Here is a 14774-nt window from a genome sequence, read left to right as displayed (position 1 = left end):
AATCAGGTGATGAACACGCTGGAAACCTGCATGGTTCATCTGTTCAGGCGAGTTGGCTGAAGGCAGCTCGCCACCGTACAGACGTGCGGCACAACAGCAGAACTTAGACAATGAATTAATTGGGTTTTGTCGCTGCCTTCAGCGAGGGGGAACGTGAAGAGCAGACGCGTTCGGAAGCGTCTCTCCAGCACTTTGCAGGCTTTTTTGGCAAATGCTAGCCCCAACCAATTAATAGCGCGTGTTGGATCTGTCAGAGGCAAAATGGCTTCTGCAGAGAGCTTCAGCGTGGGCCCGTTTCCTCGGCATCTCTCAACACCTTCCCATTTGTCAACTCTCCACTCTCACTGAACGATGCCTTATGTTCCCGGTTCGGGTACCAGCTAGCCAATTAACGGCCACTGGAGATAACGGCAAGCCGAGGTGTAACGGCGGTGTCAAACCGAAGCAACAAAAAAAAAGACAAGTCTATACCCAAAGAAGCACGTTCATTCGTGGAATGGTCCTTCCACTGGAAGGATTACAGAGAGGTGAAACACAGATACAACAAACGTACAGACAACACACATTTACACAGCGTGAGTACAAACCACACAAAACTCCTTCTACCGCTTTTTGCGTCAACTCCGCAGTGTGGCGATTCACTGGCACAGCCCACAAACCCCCATCCACCTCTGCGCTTCCATACAGCCGAGGTGGGACCCCCTGAGGCTCTCCATACTGGAGAATTACTTAAGTTCTCCATTATTCAGGAGTGCTTCAGAGGAACCACTTTCCTTACATAAAGGGAAAATTTCATGGTGGTGCTGAAACTTTATTGAAAACAAATGAAAAATGGCCTCCAGGAGTCATTCGTTGTTTCCTTGCACCTTGACCTGATCTCAGGCATGTCTGAGACTTTCTGGAAAAAACATGTACATAGCCCAAATGGGTAAAACTTGCCAGCGTGCTCGTCCTGAATTAACCCAGACCATTTGGAGAGCGCCACAAAAGTGGTAAGAAGAGTTCTGTGGGGACCGTGAGGAGGAATGGAAGGAGAGGCGAGTGCCACAGCCCCGTCGACGAGCCACACGGACAGACTCATGAACAAAACGGGAACATGATACCCCCCCCCCCCCCCGCCGCCTACGAAATCCGCTGCTAGCCAGCACACAGTAAAGCAAGTACTTTGCACCTTCGTGGCTAACCTTGGCGTACGGCCCTGCCAGACTCCCTTGGTGATGAAGAGCCCCCCGCCACAGAGCAGCAATGACACCAGAACAAGACATCACAAGACACAGATACATTCTCGGCACAGTCTTACATTCTCCAAAACTCGTGGAATTGATTTCTCTCTCTCTCTCACCCTTGCTCAGTCCAGTTGCAGGCGAAGGTGACATAGCTGTAATATTAATTTTACAATTTTGCAAAGCTTAATGTATCTGCTTTCTTGTTAGTTCATTTAATTAATTTTGACTGTATGGATCATGTTAGGCTTTCATGCATTAATTGCTAAGGTTCTAGCTACTATGGATTACAACATACTAACTTTCACGTCTATTTGCACATGCCTGTGCACATGTGGATATATAATACACACACACATATGAATTTATACATTTATGCACACGCATGCAGGTATATTTGAAGAACTCTTTTTTCTCCTCAGAGGAAGAATCTCTTTGAGAACACCTTAAAAATACTTCTCTACAAAATATTTTCCACCATCACGACACAGTTAGTTTTCCAAATGGAAACATCTTTTCCTGACGTTAAAAGAAATTCTAAATACATGGTGATGAACAATGAACACAGGGCTTAATTAGAGGTCATTTTAATCAACCTTTCCTATAAAAACTTTAACAATTATCTTACGATAATCTTACGAAAACCACGACAACGTTATATATATAAAAAAAACCTGCCCAGCGTGATATCAGTTTCAACAAAAGATGGATTAAAAAATAATAAGTATGAGTTTGCTTTAGTCACTAGCTCATTTGAGGCAGCAGCACTCTCAGTGACTCATAGCTTGGCAAAGTACAAAAGTTTTAAGGCCCAGATTCAGTAAACTATATAAGGACAAGTCTGAAATTAAGAGTGAATAGTCTCACTGAAGCCAAACGAGAGTTTCAGTGTTGAGAAGTCCTGTGATTTAGCCATAAATCTCTTGAGATTACGCACCTGCAGGAAATCCCTGCCTTCTAAACTATCCCACTGCAGGAGAATTCCAGTTTGTCTGTCTCTTCCTTTCAATCAAACCTTCTGGTGGCATGGAAAGCCTTCAAAAGACGGCTTCGGCATGTTCTTGACAAGAAGACCAAGTTCTGCCCCTGAGGTTTGGGGAAGGCTCGATGCCTCGACTGAGCCATGGCCCAGGCTGGTGCCCGATGAACACCAGCAAAATCTGCCCAGAACCCAGCTCCAAAACGGTTCAGCAGCCTCTGCTGCTCACGCAACATGCTGCAAGTCCTATGGTCCATTTTAGCAAGACATTCTCTAAGGGCATGGACACATCTGTGTGCCCGAGTGTACGACTGTAACTGTTTGTCTCCTATTAATATAATAAAAGGACATAACCCTACCAAGGGGCTTTTACTAACTATCATCTTTAAAGTCAGTCTGATCAGAAGGCGGCTGCAATTTCCTGAGAGTATTTTCCTTTTCTATTTTAGGGAGAAAGTATCTAATGTTTGGTATCATTGTGCAAATATTTTTAATTCTATGTAATTGCTGATGAGTGAATGCTACACATTGGGGTCAAGACTTGTTTGTCTTATTTTAATTAGATTTGGAGTGAGAAAATCCTACCAAATAAATTATGTGCCTGAAAATAAAATTCAACTATTAACGATAACTTAAATATTTTAAAAGCTTTAAAAATTATCTATCGTGTTCTGCTTTACTTTTAATTAAATGCTTAAGCCCTTCAAAGGGATTCATTAACACATCTGCAATTCAGATTAATTCATTTTGTCACTGCTGTTTTGACAGATGGCCATATGTAGGATACGGTATTTTGCAAAGCAATCGGGCCACATGAGAAAAATTTGACAACAGATTGTGTTAATCTTTAAGGAAGTTTAATAATACATTGAAAAATAAAAAGCATATTATAAAAATATATTTTCAATAAAACAGTGCGAGATTTCAGAATTGTGGTTCTCTGATAAACTATTCAATTGCTGTTTCTCTCACTGAGTGCTCTTCATATATGTCATTCCTGGATCTTGGAACCGCTTCAGTTTTTAAACCTTAAGGGTTTGTCCTTCTGATTCATGTACACAACTCCCACTAGCAGCAATGAGTTACCCATAAAGAGGAGCTCAGGCGGCTAAAACTTAGCACCAGCAAAGAGTGCATTTGTTATCGCCACCAAATGATCTGTTTTCAGATTCCCTTAATAGAAAGCCGGCTATTCTCAAAAGTCTTAATCCAGCAAAGAACTGCAACTCTGGGCCAGATTGTAGCCGAGCATTTGAGCTCAGCCTTAGCCTTAAAGGAACCAAGTCCCTTTGGGTTTACAGCTTCAAAATAAGCTTCCTTGGACTGGAGCCCAAGCACTCAGCACCTTGCAGGCCTGATCCCTTCACCCAGGGGAGCTGCACGTGAAGGAACTTTAGCCCGCGTTTGTTCAATAAAGTTGCACTTCTCATCTGCGTCCACTCAACCAGAGTCCAGACATAGTTATGGAGCTGTTGCTTAGGTTTGCATTATTAATTTTAGCTTAATTTTTCTTCTTTTTTTTTTTTTTTCCCTTCCCCTAAACAGGCAACGTCTGTGGCTCTCCTCCGCAGAACTGGAGTATTTCCTGATATTACGATGCATTGGGTAAATCAAAAAAATACATGCTTTTACAAAATGATGGGTTATCTGGCGCTTTTGAACCAAATTCTGCTCTACCAATGGCTTCAGTGAGACAAGTCACAAAAGTCAAATACAGTCTTTTTTTATGAAATACTGATTCAAAGAATACTCAAAGAAAGGAAGAATGCATTTTACCAATTCTGAAAAATTAAAATCTTGCCTGTGTGCTTTCCATGTCTACATCATTATTATTATTATTAATATTAATAACAGTGGGGTGCACTCCCAGTGAAAAAGGCAGTAGGTGGTCATTATAGATTCAGTACTTCTTAGAAACGTCCTGGAGATGATGTATTCATATATTGAATAAAACCTCTTTATATTATTATTTGCAGATGAAAACAAATTTTGTCTGGGCTAGGGCTAATGAATTCATCTTCTTGTGTCAACTGCACTTGAAAAATTGCACTATGTTCTCTTTATACTCAACAATTTCACAAATGGGACGAAATAAAACACTTAAGATGATCTAATGCTCTAAAATTCTGTCTTTTTTAACTTCATCATAGACTTCAACACAAATGGGTGTTGCTGTTTTTCAGTCTACTTGTTGGGGATTCAAACCCCTGCCTGTCAAAATAACATTTTATAATCCTTTTCAGGATTATTAAAATTTAAGGCCATGAATCAATAGAGAGCAAGTCCTGGACTGGGCAGCAGGGAGAGCTGAGCTGGGGCTCCTCGGGCAGTGGGGGCTTCTAGAACCAACCAAAAGGCCCAGTTACTGGATGCAGCAGTCAATCTCAGCACTGGCACTAGGGTGACATCCTCCTGCTGTACATAAGACACTATTTAGTTCTGCTCACGCCCTCATCAGAAGGATGCAGAGAGTCACACCTAGCACCCAAAGCTACGGATGTCATGGGAGAGGAGATGCTAACCTCAGTCCCAAAGCCGAAGGGAATGGGTGCTCAAGGAAAGAAGAAAGCGATAATATGACTGTGTCACCACCAGCCAAAGAAGGCACTGGCGTTAAACTGAACTGCAGCTGGGTAAAACCACAAAGAACAGCACATTTGGAGCAGACAGACAGTGAAACCGGAGGCCCAGGGAACAGTTTCTCCATCCCGCAGTCGGTGGTGCTCCATGTCAGCAGAGCTCCCTACGAGTGGGCCAAGAGCCACACGACCGCTGCTTGGGCAACACTGGGAAGTGAGTCTCAAAGGGATGAGTCACGTTCATAACAGAGCAACCACCAATTGTCCACTTTTCATGCAGACCAAACACAGGGAAAGAAACACAGTGGCTCACCTCAAGCTCCCAGAGCAGAAGCAGCACTGGGTTTCAGCTGTGAACCACAGTCTCCACTTCTGAGACTAATGAGGGGGACAAAAGGCGAGGGCTTGGGGAGGGAAGGAGAAGCAGCTGACCACTGACCTCTAAATAAAATCCCCAGTCACACTTTGGGATCAGACCGCGACAATAGAGAGAGAGCATGTCCAACTGCCTTCTTCACTTAGACTGTATCTTTCCTGTTTTTCTTCACCTGTCATTAGGTACAGCAAAGCCATGTCACTAGGTAAGAGTGCAGGTTAATCCCCAGGGAATGTGTTTCACTCCAGCTTAGGGCCCGAAATTCATAGGCTCTTGGACATTTCTGGTGGCACATGCTTACAAGGAGACATGACCATATCACACTTCTACCATTCTCCAAACCCCCTCTCTCTATGAAACCAAGAAATCTCAGAAAATGCCCTCCTGGGAAGCAAATAGCAACGGGACGAAAAGGTGGTAGAAAAGTACTGACGTTCAAACAGGTAGGTCTCATCTGGTAGAAGAGGCAGGAGATAAGGATTGAAGCAATAGAAGAGGATCGACCCCACTACAGAGATGCTGGACTACGCAAAGGTGAGACAGGGATGCTGAAGGGATGCAGCAGAACCCAGCCTGGCAAAAGGCCCAAGCAGAAAGGAATGTGCCAGAGGGAGAGATGGGCTGTGGGAAACCAGCAGGTCGAAAGGCCTCTGGAAGGGCTCTAATCGCAGACCAGGATAAAACCTCTACAAGACACCTGCAGCCATCGAGGAAAGAGGAAGGATTTAGCACATGGTGTTGGAGGTGGAAACAGAAGGGCAGCTGCCTGCCCGTGCACTTCAGGATTTCTCCAGCTCAGCCTCCGGTTTTATCAGGAAAGACAGGCAGGAGTTAAGGCTGCTAAGCTGATACTAATGACTAATTAGTATGAGTTAAACAGTTAATTAGAAATTAGCTAAGTAGCTGCAGGGGGTCAGAAGCAATGCCAGCGCAGCGCCTATGGGAACCACGTGAGCTGAGCAGGGGTAATGCCGGTGCCACGGGACAGCCTCAGCCTTGTCCGTGCAGGCCGAAGGAGGAGCTCTGCCCGCAGCTCTGCAGGGCTCAAGAGTCACCATCCCTCGGCTCTTGCACCTTTTTTCCTTTTTCAACGAGACGCACGTGCAAGTTCCGTCACTGCACTTCGCCGTAGATCAGCGCGACCTGGCCCAAGAGCCCGCAGGGTCGGTACGCCTAATCCCTGGGAAGGGAAGGGAAGCAGCGCACAGAAGCTGAGACACCTACAAACTGCATTGCTGAGACATTCAATCCGAAGAGATGCATCTTCAGCCAAGAAACTGTGACTCATGATTTAATTTTTCCAGGACATAAGATTTCAAAGTGATTCATTTGGTCAGAAAAAAACCAGTTCTATCATTTTTCATTCTGGGGTAATGTTCATTTCATACTGGTTTTACCAATTTCCAGTTAGCAGAATAAAATCAAACTCCAGGTGATACTCATACAGCACCAAGACTTTGAAGCTCCCTTTTCTGTAATGAAAGTAACTATTGCTTTTGAAAATGAACCTAATATGCTAACTATTCTTTAAGAAGCTTTTACAGATTCAATCTTCTTCAGCAGTGCAATTAAAGCAAAGCCAGCGTGTTTATTTTGTTTGCACAGAAGAAACTGATTGAAACCATATTTATAGTCTTGGAGCAGAGTCAAAGCCCTGCTGAACTATTAGCCAAGTGTGCAGATTATTAATTGCTATAAAAGCCACTTACAATATGCATTTGATATCTGTATTGTTAAAGTGTCCACTCTGGTCAAAGTAAAACGGCTCAGCTGGATTTTCTCCTCCCCAGGGTGAGACTGGAAAGCATCTGATAGGAATTTCAGCAAACTAAATACTTCCCCTCCTTACTGAAATTCCTATGCATGTCAGACAATGAGTATTAACCTCAAAAAAGAGTTTAGGATCTGGATAACAAACTTGGAAATTCTCCTTCAGCCTAATTTAAAAGCGAACGAAAAAAATAGGGGAAAAGACGATCTTTAATTTTAAAGGGATTTTTCATATTAAGCTTTGGTCTAAGTGCCCTTTCCTAGAGATGATCTAAAGTCATTCCTCATCGGAGAGGAAACTGCGCCTCTATCAAGTAGATATCATTGACAGATACCAAATTAACAAACTGAAGCCTTATATTTTCCACATAAATCTAAAAGATTCAGTTCTTCGCAAAGAAAATATACAGAGAGCAGCTGCCAGAGCCGTAGCCTTAGCAACCACACCTGCTTCATACTCACGTCGGCTTTCATACATGCTCCTGGACTGGGCCCAGATTTTGAATGGATCTGGCTTTTTCTGCCCAGAACTGTCCGGTTGATCCGCAGCCGGCGCCTCCGCAGCCGTGTAGTCCGGCAGCACCTGCGTGCTGTGAACGGGGGAAGCGGTGTGCCCGCTGCGGTGGCTGGAGACGCTATGCTGAGAACTGTTTTGGCTGTCTTTCCTTTCAAGTGGTTGCTGTAAGGAAGAAAGCAAGTGGAAAGAGAGAGAACAGACGGTTATTGGTCTCTGAGTGGGTGTTTTCCATCAATTTTTCTCCCTTCTTTGATCAGGGTTTCTGCATGCACATAAATAAATATATAAATCACAGTTTTGCTGCCACAAGTTAATGCTAGGTACAGTTAAATTCCCCGATGACAGATTTTGATAGGCAGACTGACAGAAAGAGATATGCAAAACAAAGTCATTTATCATAAAAAAATATGCAGTTCTCCATCTCACACATAAAACAAATCTAAATCTCATTATAGGTTACTAGTTTCAGTGCACTGACTTTTTTCTACATTAAGGCAGAAAAACTCAACAACCTTCTACTCAGATAACATTAGGATCTAACTTGAGCCTGCAAGAAAAAGGAAAAACTAGCAAATTTCACTGTGAAAACTTCAACAGTCCCTCTGAAACAGATGCAAGCACAGCCCTTACTCTGAAAGATCACTTTTCCTCTGCAGCTCTGGCAACCCCCACATCACAAGTGGGTGGACAACAGAGTACCACTTTCATGTCTCTTCTTCCCAGAGCATCCACAGGATTACGGCAGACCTTCACAAATGTGAAAATGTCTGTTTGCAGTTTGATTTCCTTGTTTTAATTGAGTGTATTAAAACAGGAAAAAACATGTCCGCCTAAATTCAAGGCTTATTCAAAAGCAGTATGTCAAGAGTTCTGTCTGCTCAATATTTAGCTAAGCAGGGTACATAATTCTTAACTCAAATTCACAACGGTGTGCTCAAATGAAGCACAAGTCACATTTGCATTGCCAGGATTTGTATTACTCAACATGCAGCAAAATCCTCCCTCAACAAGAACTCCCCAAACTGTACAGCAAATGCTTTTTAATGCTTTTTTTGAGATGGCCTTGGGTTGGCAACAAGGTCGACTCCAATCTCCCACCTGCTCTGGCACAGGGAACTGGCACGTTCCCGGAGCTGCTGTGATGCAGAGGGCAGCCAGAAAAATAGCATCCTACAGGTTGTTTTTACAACATCCACAATTTCCCAGCTAGAAGGGGTCAGCCACTTGTACCAAGAAACCTCAGACAAAAATGTAAAGCCTTCTGCTGGTAAGGGGGTACCCAAAAACATTGCAACAGGAGTCTCTGCTATCAGGGATTTCTCCATAGAAAACCAAGCAGGGGCTGGGAGATAAGCCAGGAGCAAACATGGAGCCGATCAGCATGGGGGCTCAAGCACCCACAGGTCTGGGGTCGCCCTTCTTTACTCTGAACACGAAACCCCAGGCAGCCAATGGTCCATCATAACAGGGGTGAATTAGCTAGAGAGAAGAAAGTGACCATACGAAAGCGCTCTCTTCTTGAGTCTTAACAATAATCTTTTCTGGTTTTAAGTTGCACATAGTTTTCGGTTTACACTGAGAAAAAAAAAAACCAGCTCCAATAGCCCAAATGACTGTGACCTTGCAGCCTTACAGTCGAGTTGTTGATCCACTACCAGCATTTTTTTAAATGATATCTTGATCGACTAGAATGTGAAATTGCCTTTGTCCTTTAAAGCAATTTTGAACAAAGCATACCTGCTGTGATTACTCATCTGCAGACTTTCAAATACAAATATCTGAGCCAATTTCAAACATTTTTAGCTTTTTAAGTGGTAAAAGAAACTAATTCATATGCAGCCCTTCAGTTTTAAATGAAGTAGTTTTAAAACATCTATGCTGTGGATAATCACTCTTTTGCAACTTAAAAATAATAAAAAGAAAAAACACTTTACAACTCCCAGTCCAGCCATCTGGATTGTTTTGTTTGTTTGGCCAAACTACTAAAATAACTACAAGCATCCTGTGAAACTTCAGGCCAATCTCACTGGAAATAGCTGGTTTACAGAAGTTGGAATACAGGGACTAAAATGTGAAGCTTTATTCAGCCCTTGGGGAAATGTTGAGAACTCTCTGGAAACTTTCTGATTTAAAAAGAAACAAAGTTTGAACTTTAAAAAATGCTCTCACTTTATGATATGAAAGGTCTAAATATTGAAGAAACTATTACTTCTGTTTCGTATTTGGGTTGCAAATAGAAGTGTCAGCATACCTCAAGCAAAACCACCTCTAATTAAACTAGAGTTGCAATTGCAAATACACAGATATTTTGCAAGAAATAGGGGAAAACTTCTTCAGCGGGATAGCTCTTTTTCCAAACAATAACTCCTGCAAAAAGCCTGAAACATCTCTGTTTAGGAGTTGAAGAAGGAGAACACAACCATGAGAGAAAGTGGAACACAACCATGGAAATAAGGCCTATATATAATTAAATTAATTCAAGACAATATTAATCGACTTTCACATCACCAGATGAAGCCAAAAAAGTATTTGGGCCAGCGGCTCCAGCACATCATCATCATCAGGAGGTCTTGCAGGGTCTTGCCCTGCTCTCTGCAGTGCTCCTGCAGCAAAGACTGTCCAGACGAAGAAGTTTGAGCCTTGGTGCAAAGGTGGAGCTTTCCCAAGAGAGATGAGCTGATCATACGCCAAAGAAAGGATGGCTTCTCTATCAGCCGCCTCGTTCCTAGCTTCGGGGCTGATTCTATCCTCTTGGGCCCAGATCTGTCTCGCTCACGCGTGGGCAGGAAAGCAGCTAAATCAGGGCTAGATGAGCACGGGGCTGTTTGGTGGCAGACTGCTGCAAAGCGGGCGGTTCAGACCTCACCCCGAGATGCTGATCATGTTTTTCAGTGCAAAGTAAAGCAGATCAGCTGAATTGGGTTGACTTCTGACAGTAGCTACAAGAGCACGGAGCACTGAACTACCCAAGTCAGCAAGAGCATCCCAATCCTCCAGAGCCTGTGGTCTTCTCCAGAGCTGTTGGTAAGCATAAATAGCTTGCCAGAAAGACTCTTGACCAAAAGTGGCTAGAAATCAAGACTACGAGGACTCCCTTTAGTCCATTTAGGCAGACTGCACACTTAAATACAAGTGATAGGCAAAACCAATCACCTTGATACTGTATTACAGCCATGACAAAATAAATATGTGGAAAGCTGGAGCTTCTCCTGCCCTACCCAAGCCCCAGGTCTGAGATGCATGGCCTTCCCTACACCCTTGCTGAAACTTCGCAGTGCTCATCCTGCAAAACATAAGATTGGGAAGAAGGTCTTTTCTAGCTGCCCTTTCCTCGCTGGTTGAGGTTAACAGGACCATCAGCGTGGCTTGGATTTCCAAGTGCAGCGTGGGTGCAATTGCTGCAGAAGAATGGGCAGCAGAGGTCAGGGTTTGGGCATACTTCAGCCTTCCAGGATTTCTTCCTCTCACCGTGCAATCCCATTTTCAGCCACAGGCATTGCATTTGCTGACCCGAAAGGCAGCTTCTCCCTCAGCAGAGAGGATGAGTGAGCCCACACCGAGCACTACATTGTCCTCTGATTACAGGGAGGGAAGAAAACAGCAAAGGTGATGTGAGCCAGGGAGCTTGCAGCTGTGACGTTTCAAAAGGAGACAGGAGGAAAACTGCTTACAAAAGTCTCCAAGTGCCTGGAAAATGCTACAGATACCCGCATAGCGGAGGCCAGTTTGTCACTCATGCTAAATGAAAGAGTAATTAGATGTTGCTTTGTACAGTGACTGCTAAAACAACCGAGGCCCATGACACGGCTGAGAGGTGGCTGCAGGCAGAGATGGGACACTAATTATTAGCAGCAGTTGTGCATGTCTGTGTCAGGCAGAGAGAAACCCGCAGCAGAAGAGGCGATGGTGGCAGGGAGCGTGTCCTGCGGCACGAATGGACACCAAAGCTTTTTGGCACGGGATTCTGCAGGCATAAAACTGCAAGAGAGAAGAGTTGCTGTGGTTTCCTCCCACTGTTTTTCAAGGGTGGTGGTGCGGGGGGAATGGACTCTGAATGAAGAGGGATGTGTTGTACAAACACTCATGCTGTGGAACCAATTTCTCCTCCTGACAAAAACAGGACATCGGCAGAGCCCCAAGTGCTGCCGATCCACCTGAAATATGTGGCAAGTCTCTCCTCAGGGACAGGCTGTGCATAGGAATTGCATTTTTGGCCACAATTCAGCTAGGCTGACAATGTATTTATTTACACCCAAAAGAAAAAATTGGTTTTTTGGAAGAGCTTAGCACTTTCTTCCCCCTGCAGTGATCCCATCTTCTGATGATCTAGCTGCAGATTTTGTGCTCTAGAGCATTTTGGAGAAGCTGGTCCTGGCAGCAACAGTAAACCGAGCTGGAAATGGGAATCTTTGCCCCCTTGTGGAGTGTTTTGATGCAAGCAAAAAGGAAAGGAAAAAAAAAAAAGAAAAAAAGTTTGTTTTCATCCATGTTATACCAGGATAATTGCAGGGGAAATTGCTACACTAGAGAACTTGCACGCTGAAAATGTATATCCCCAGAAGGTCAATACAAAAATATTATCCATTTTCATCTAAAAAAGAATCAATGGGAAACTGAAAATAAACAAGCAGCACACGGAGCTGCTGTGAGAGTGTCAGGGGGACAGGGGGGAAGGAGGAAGAAAGAACTTGGAAGTGCCCAGTTCCATGTACAGCTGCAAACTTTTTTTTACTAATTTGGCTCTTTCACCAAGGCTGCAAAACTCCCCTTAAAAACTAAGAAAAAGAGCAAAGCTCATCAGAAGATACACACAGGCTGAAAAATACAGCCCAGGAAAACTGAGCCCAAGGCAGAAAAATATTCCCAGACTAACAAACCTCTCCAAGTGGCTAAACCACCTCCTCCCAGCCAGGACATATCCAACAGCCTGAAGTCAGCCTTTCGGGAATACGGGACTGGGGCTGATAGCTAAAAATAGGGCTCGTTTGAGAAAGAGACAGCCGTTGGCAGTAAGTCAGGAGCATGTCTGGGCTTTGGGAAAGGATCCGAGGTAACAAGAGAGGGCTCGTCACTGCGCTGAGCGAAGCAGAAGAGGATGGACACCTGAGGTCGTGTCTTCCCCGATGCAGCAGAAGAAACAAAGAACGAACACAAGTTAGGATCAGGCCAACTGCTCCCAGCCTGGATGTACGCTGTCCTCTAACTGCAGCTAACTTATTAATCGAGGAATCTGGAAAACAGTCCCCCCCCGCCTTGGGCAAAGGGAGCGGGGGGGAAACGGCCAGCACATTTGACCCAAGCCCCGTCGGCAGCTGTGCAGCGCTGGGGACAGCCCGCGGGTGTGCAGCTCGGCCGGCAGCACCCGCATTCACCCACCAGCTGCAAGGGCAGCAAATTATCCCTGGGAAATGCCAGGGCAGCAAGATGGCATCCCAGCTGGGGAACATGCCAGTGGGGCAGGCCTGGCTCTCCCCTGCCAGGGCAAGAGCAAGTGGGAATCTTCATGGCCAAGAGAACCGGGCTCCCCTCGCCCCGCAGCCGCCCTGCAACTAAACCGAGGAAGGAAGGTGTTTAGCAATACCACTTCTTTTATGCTTTTGACCATCACTTTGGCCACACGAGCTCTGGCGTTGGTGTAAATCCATCCCAGACAGCCCCAAGGACAGTCTCCTCCTCTGCACATGGGTGCCCCGAGGTGCTTTAATCCAGGTTTCCGTGCCCAACCCATGCCCGTCACCAACGCCCAGGAACGAAGGAGCAGCTGTACGGACTCTGGCACGCTCTGCTCTGCCCCTCCGAGGAGCGGTCGGTCATTAAAGCTGCCGCACAATGCGGCAGTGTAAAACATCGCCGCTAATTGCCAATGCAAATGATCCGGTGTGCAGGCAGGGGGAATAGGAGGTTCTGTTTTTTTTGTGAATCCTGCACTTCAGAGGCAACAGCACCGCCTAGGGCCGTCGTAAAAATTACTGGAGGGACCCTAGAGCAAGGTGAGAGGGGTTCGGGAGAGGCACGCGATGGAATGGGACTGCTTTCCCAAGGCTGACCGGCTCCTCAAAGCAAATAGTAGGGAGAAATCTGCTGTTGCAGAGCTACACCTGTTTGCAAGCAGTCTCTTTGTTCACCGAGGCAGGATTATCCCGACATGGATTTAGACGCTGCCCAGATTTGCACGGTGCATCGCTGCCGACCAGAGAGGTGTCTGACAGGGCAGGATCCTGCCGCACCTGATGCCAAATGCGCGTGTGGCAAAGCGGGAGCCTCCACGCTTTGAAAAGACTGAGACTCGTTGATCGGGGCTGGTTTAATGATAGAAGTCGGCGTCCAGATCAAGTGCAGCCACTCCTGCTCCGACCGAGGAAGAAAGTGCAGGCAGAGAAAAGAAGCGTGCCAGACGCGTATGTATTTTACCCGCTCGCTTCTGTTTTACCGAAGGCTGAAATAATCTCCGCGTATGACAGAAGCGAGCGCGCAGGGTCTGACATGCCTGTGATTTGCGAGGGAGCACACCCCACACTTTTGCCTCTCAACATTAATGCGAGCTGACAATGGTGGAGGCCTGGGCTCACATGACTTTAATCAGCGCTGCCCTAAGCCATCAGAATCACATTAATTATTTCAGGGCTTTCTTTTTGGATTAACAGAGAACTCATATTAAAAGCGGGAGCCTTCTGCTCAGCCCTTTCATAAACCTCTTGCCCAGGTTTGCGGCGAGGTGGGCTGTGCCCGGCTGCAGTTTTTGGCACCCGTTGGGGACTGTCGGTGAAGTTTCGCACCATCGTACAAGACGGCGAAGACCTCACTTGCTCTGCTTCCCCAAAGCTACTGGGAGAGAATTCTCTCTTTTCCCCTCCCTCTCAACAGATAACTGGAAACTTTCAGGCTTTAAGTATTTAATTTCCTTTAAAAATAAAACATTTCTTTTTGTTGCATACAAATAGCACACTAATTTCTTCCACAATATCTTGCATGCAGCTTTAATGATACTTTAGATCACGGCTTTCATGCTGTTAGCTAACATATCATCCAGGTAACAGCTTTACATGGAAATAGGATCAGAAGGGACAAGAATATACTGTTCTGGTTTGTGTTTTTTTTTTAAAATAAGGAATCTCACACCTGCAGCACAATCCTGCTCAGTATAAAAATGCCTCCAGAGCAAGCACTCGGACAGTTAACTGTATTCCCTGGGAACTGAAATCATGCTCCGTACATGCTTTGTCTCTCTCAACAAGGTGCATGCTTTCCCATTCTGTTAATAATTCAGCCGAGGGTACTCAAGAAAACTCAGGGAGTTAATGGCAAAGGTTGGTGCCTATGAGCACCCGAC

The 14774-nt window shown here is 45.2% G+C and overlaps 1 protein-coding gene across 24 annotated transcripts in view; it reads right to left on the bottom strand.

Moving 5' to 3' along the window:
* The window catches only part of MAGI1 (membrane associated guanylate kinase, WW and PDZ domain containing 1), a 357068-nt gene that overhangs the window by 23971 nt on the left and 318323 nt on the right, over nucleotides 1-14774 (bottom strand). For 18 of the 24 annotated variants that reach the window (XM_075053339.1, XM_075053345.1, XM_075053338.1 and 15 more), the window contains 2 exons: nucleotides 7390-7606; nucleotides 1301-1378 (listed from right to left, as the gene is read on the bottom strand). In XM_075053339.1, the coding sequence (XP_074909440.1) occupies nucleotides 1301-1378; nucleotides 7390-7606 (295 nt within the window). The remainder of the gene's footprint in view (nucleotides 1-1300; nucleotides 1379-7389; nucleotides 7607-14774) is intronic. The other 6 variants (XM_075053329.1, XM_075053344.1, XM_075053328.1 and 3 more) reach the window with 1 other exon arrangement.

Source organism: Buteo buteo, chromosome 21 (genome assembly GCF_964188355.1).
Source record: "Buteo buteo chromosome 21, bButBut1.hap1.1, whole genome shotgun sequence".
NCBI lineage: Eukaryota > Metazoa > Chordata > Aves > Accipitriformes > Accipitridae > Buteo > Buteo buteo.
This window is presented reverse-complemented; position numbering and strand designations above follow the sequence as displayed.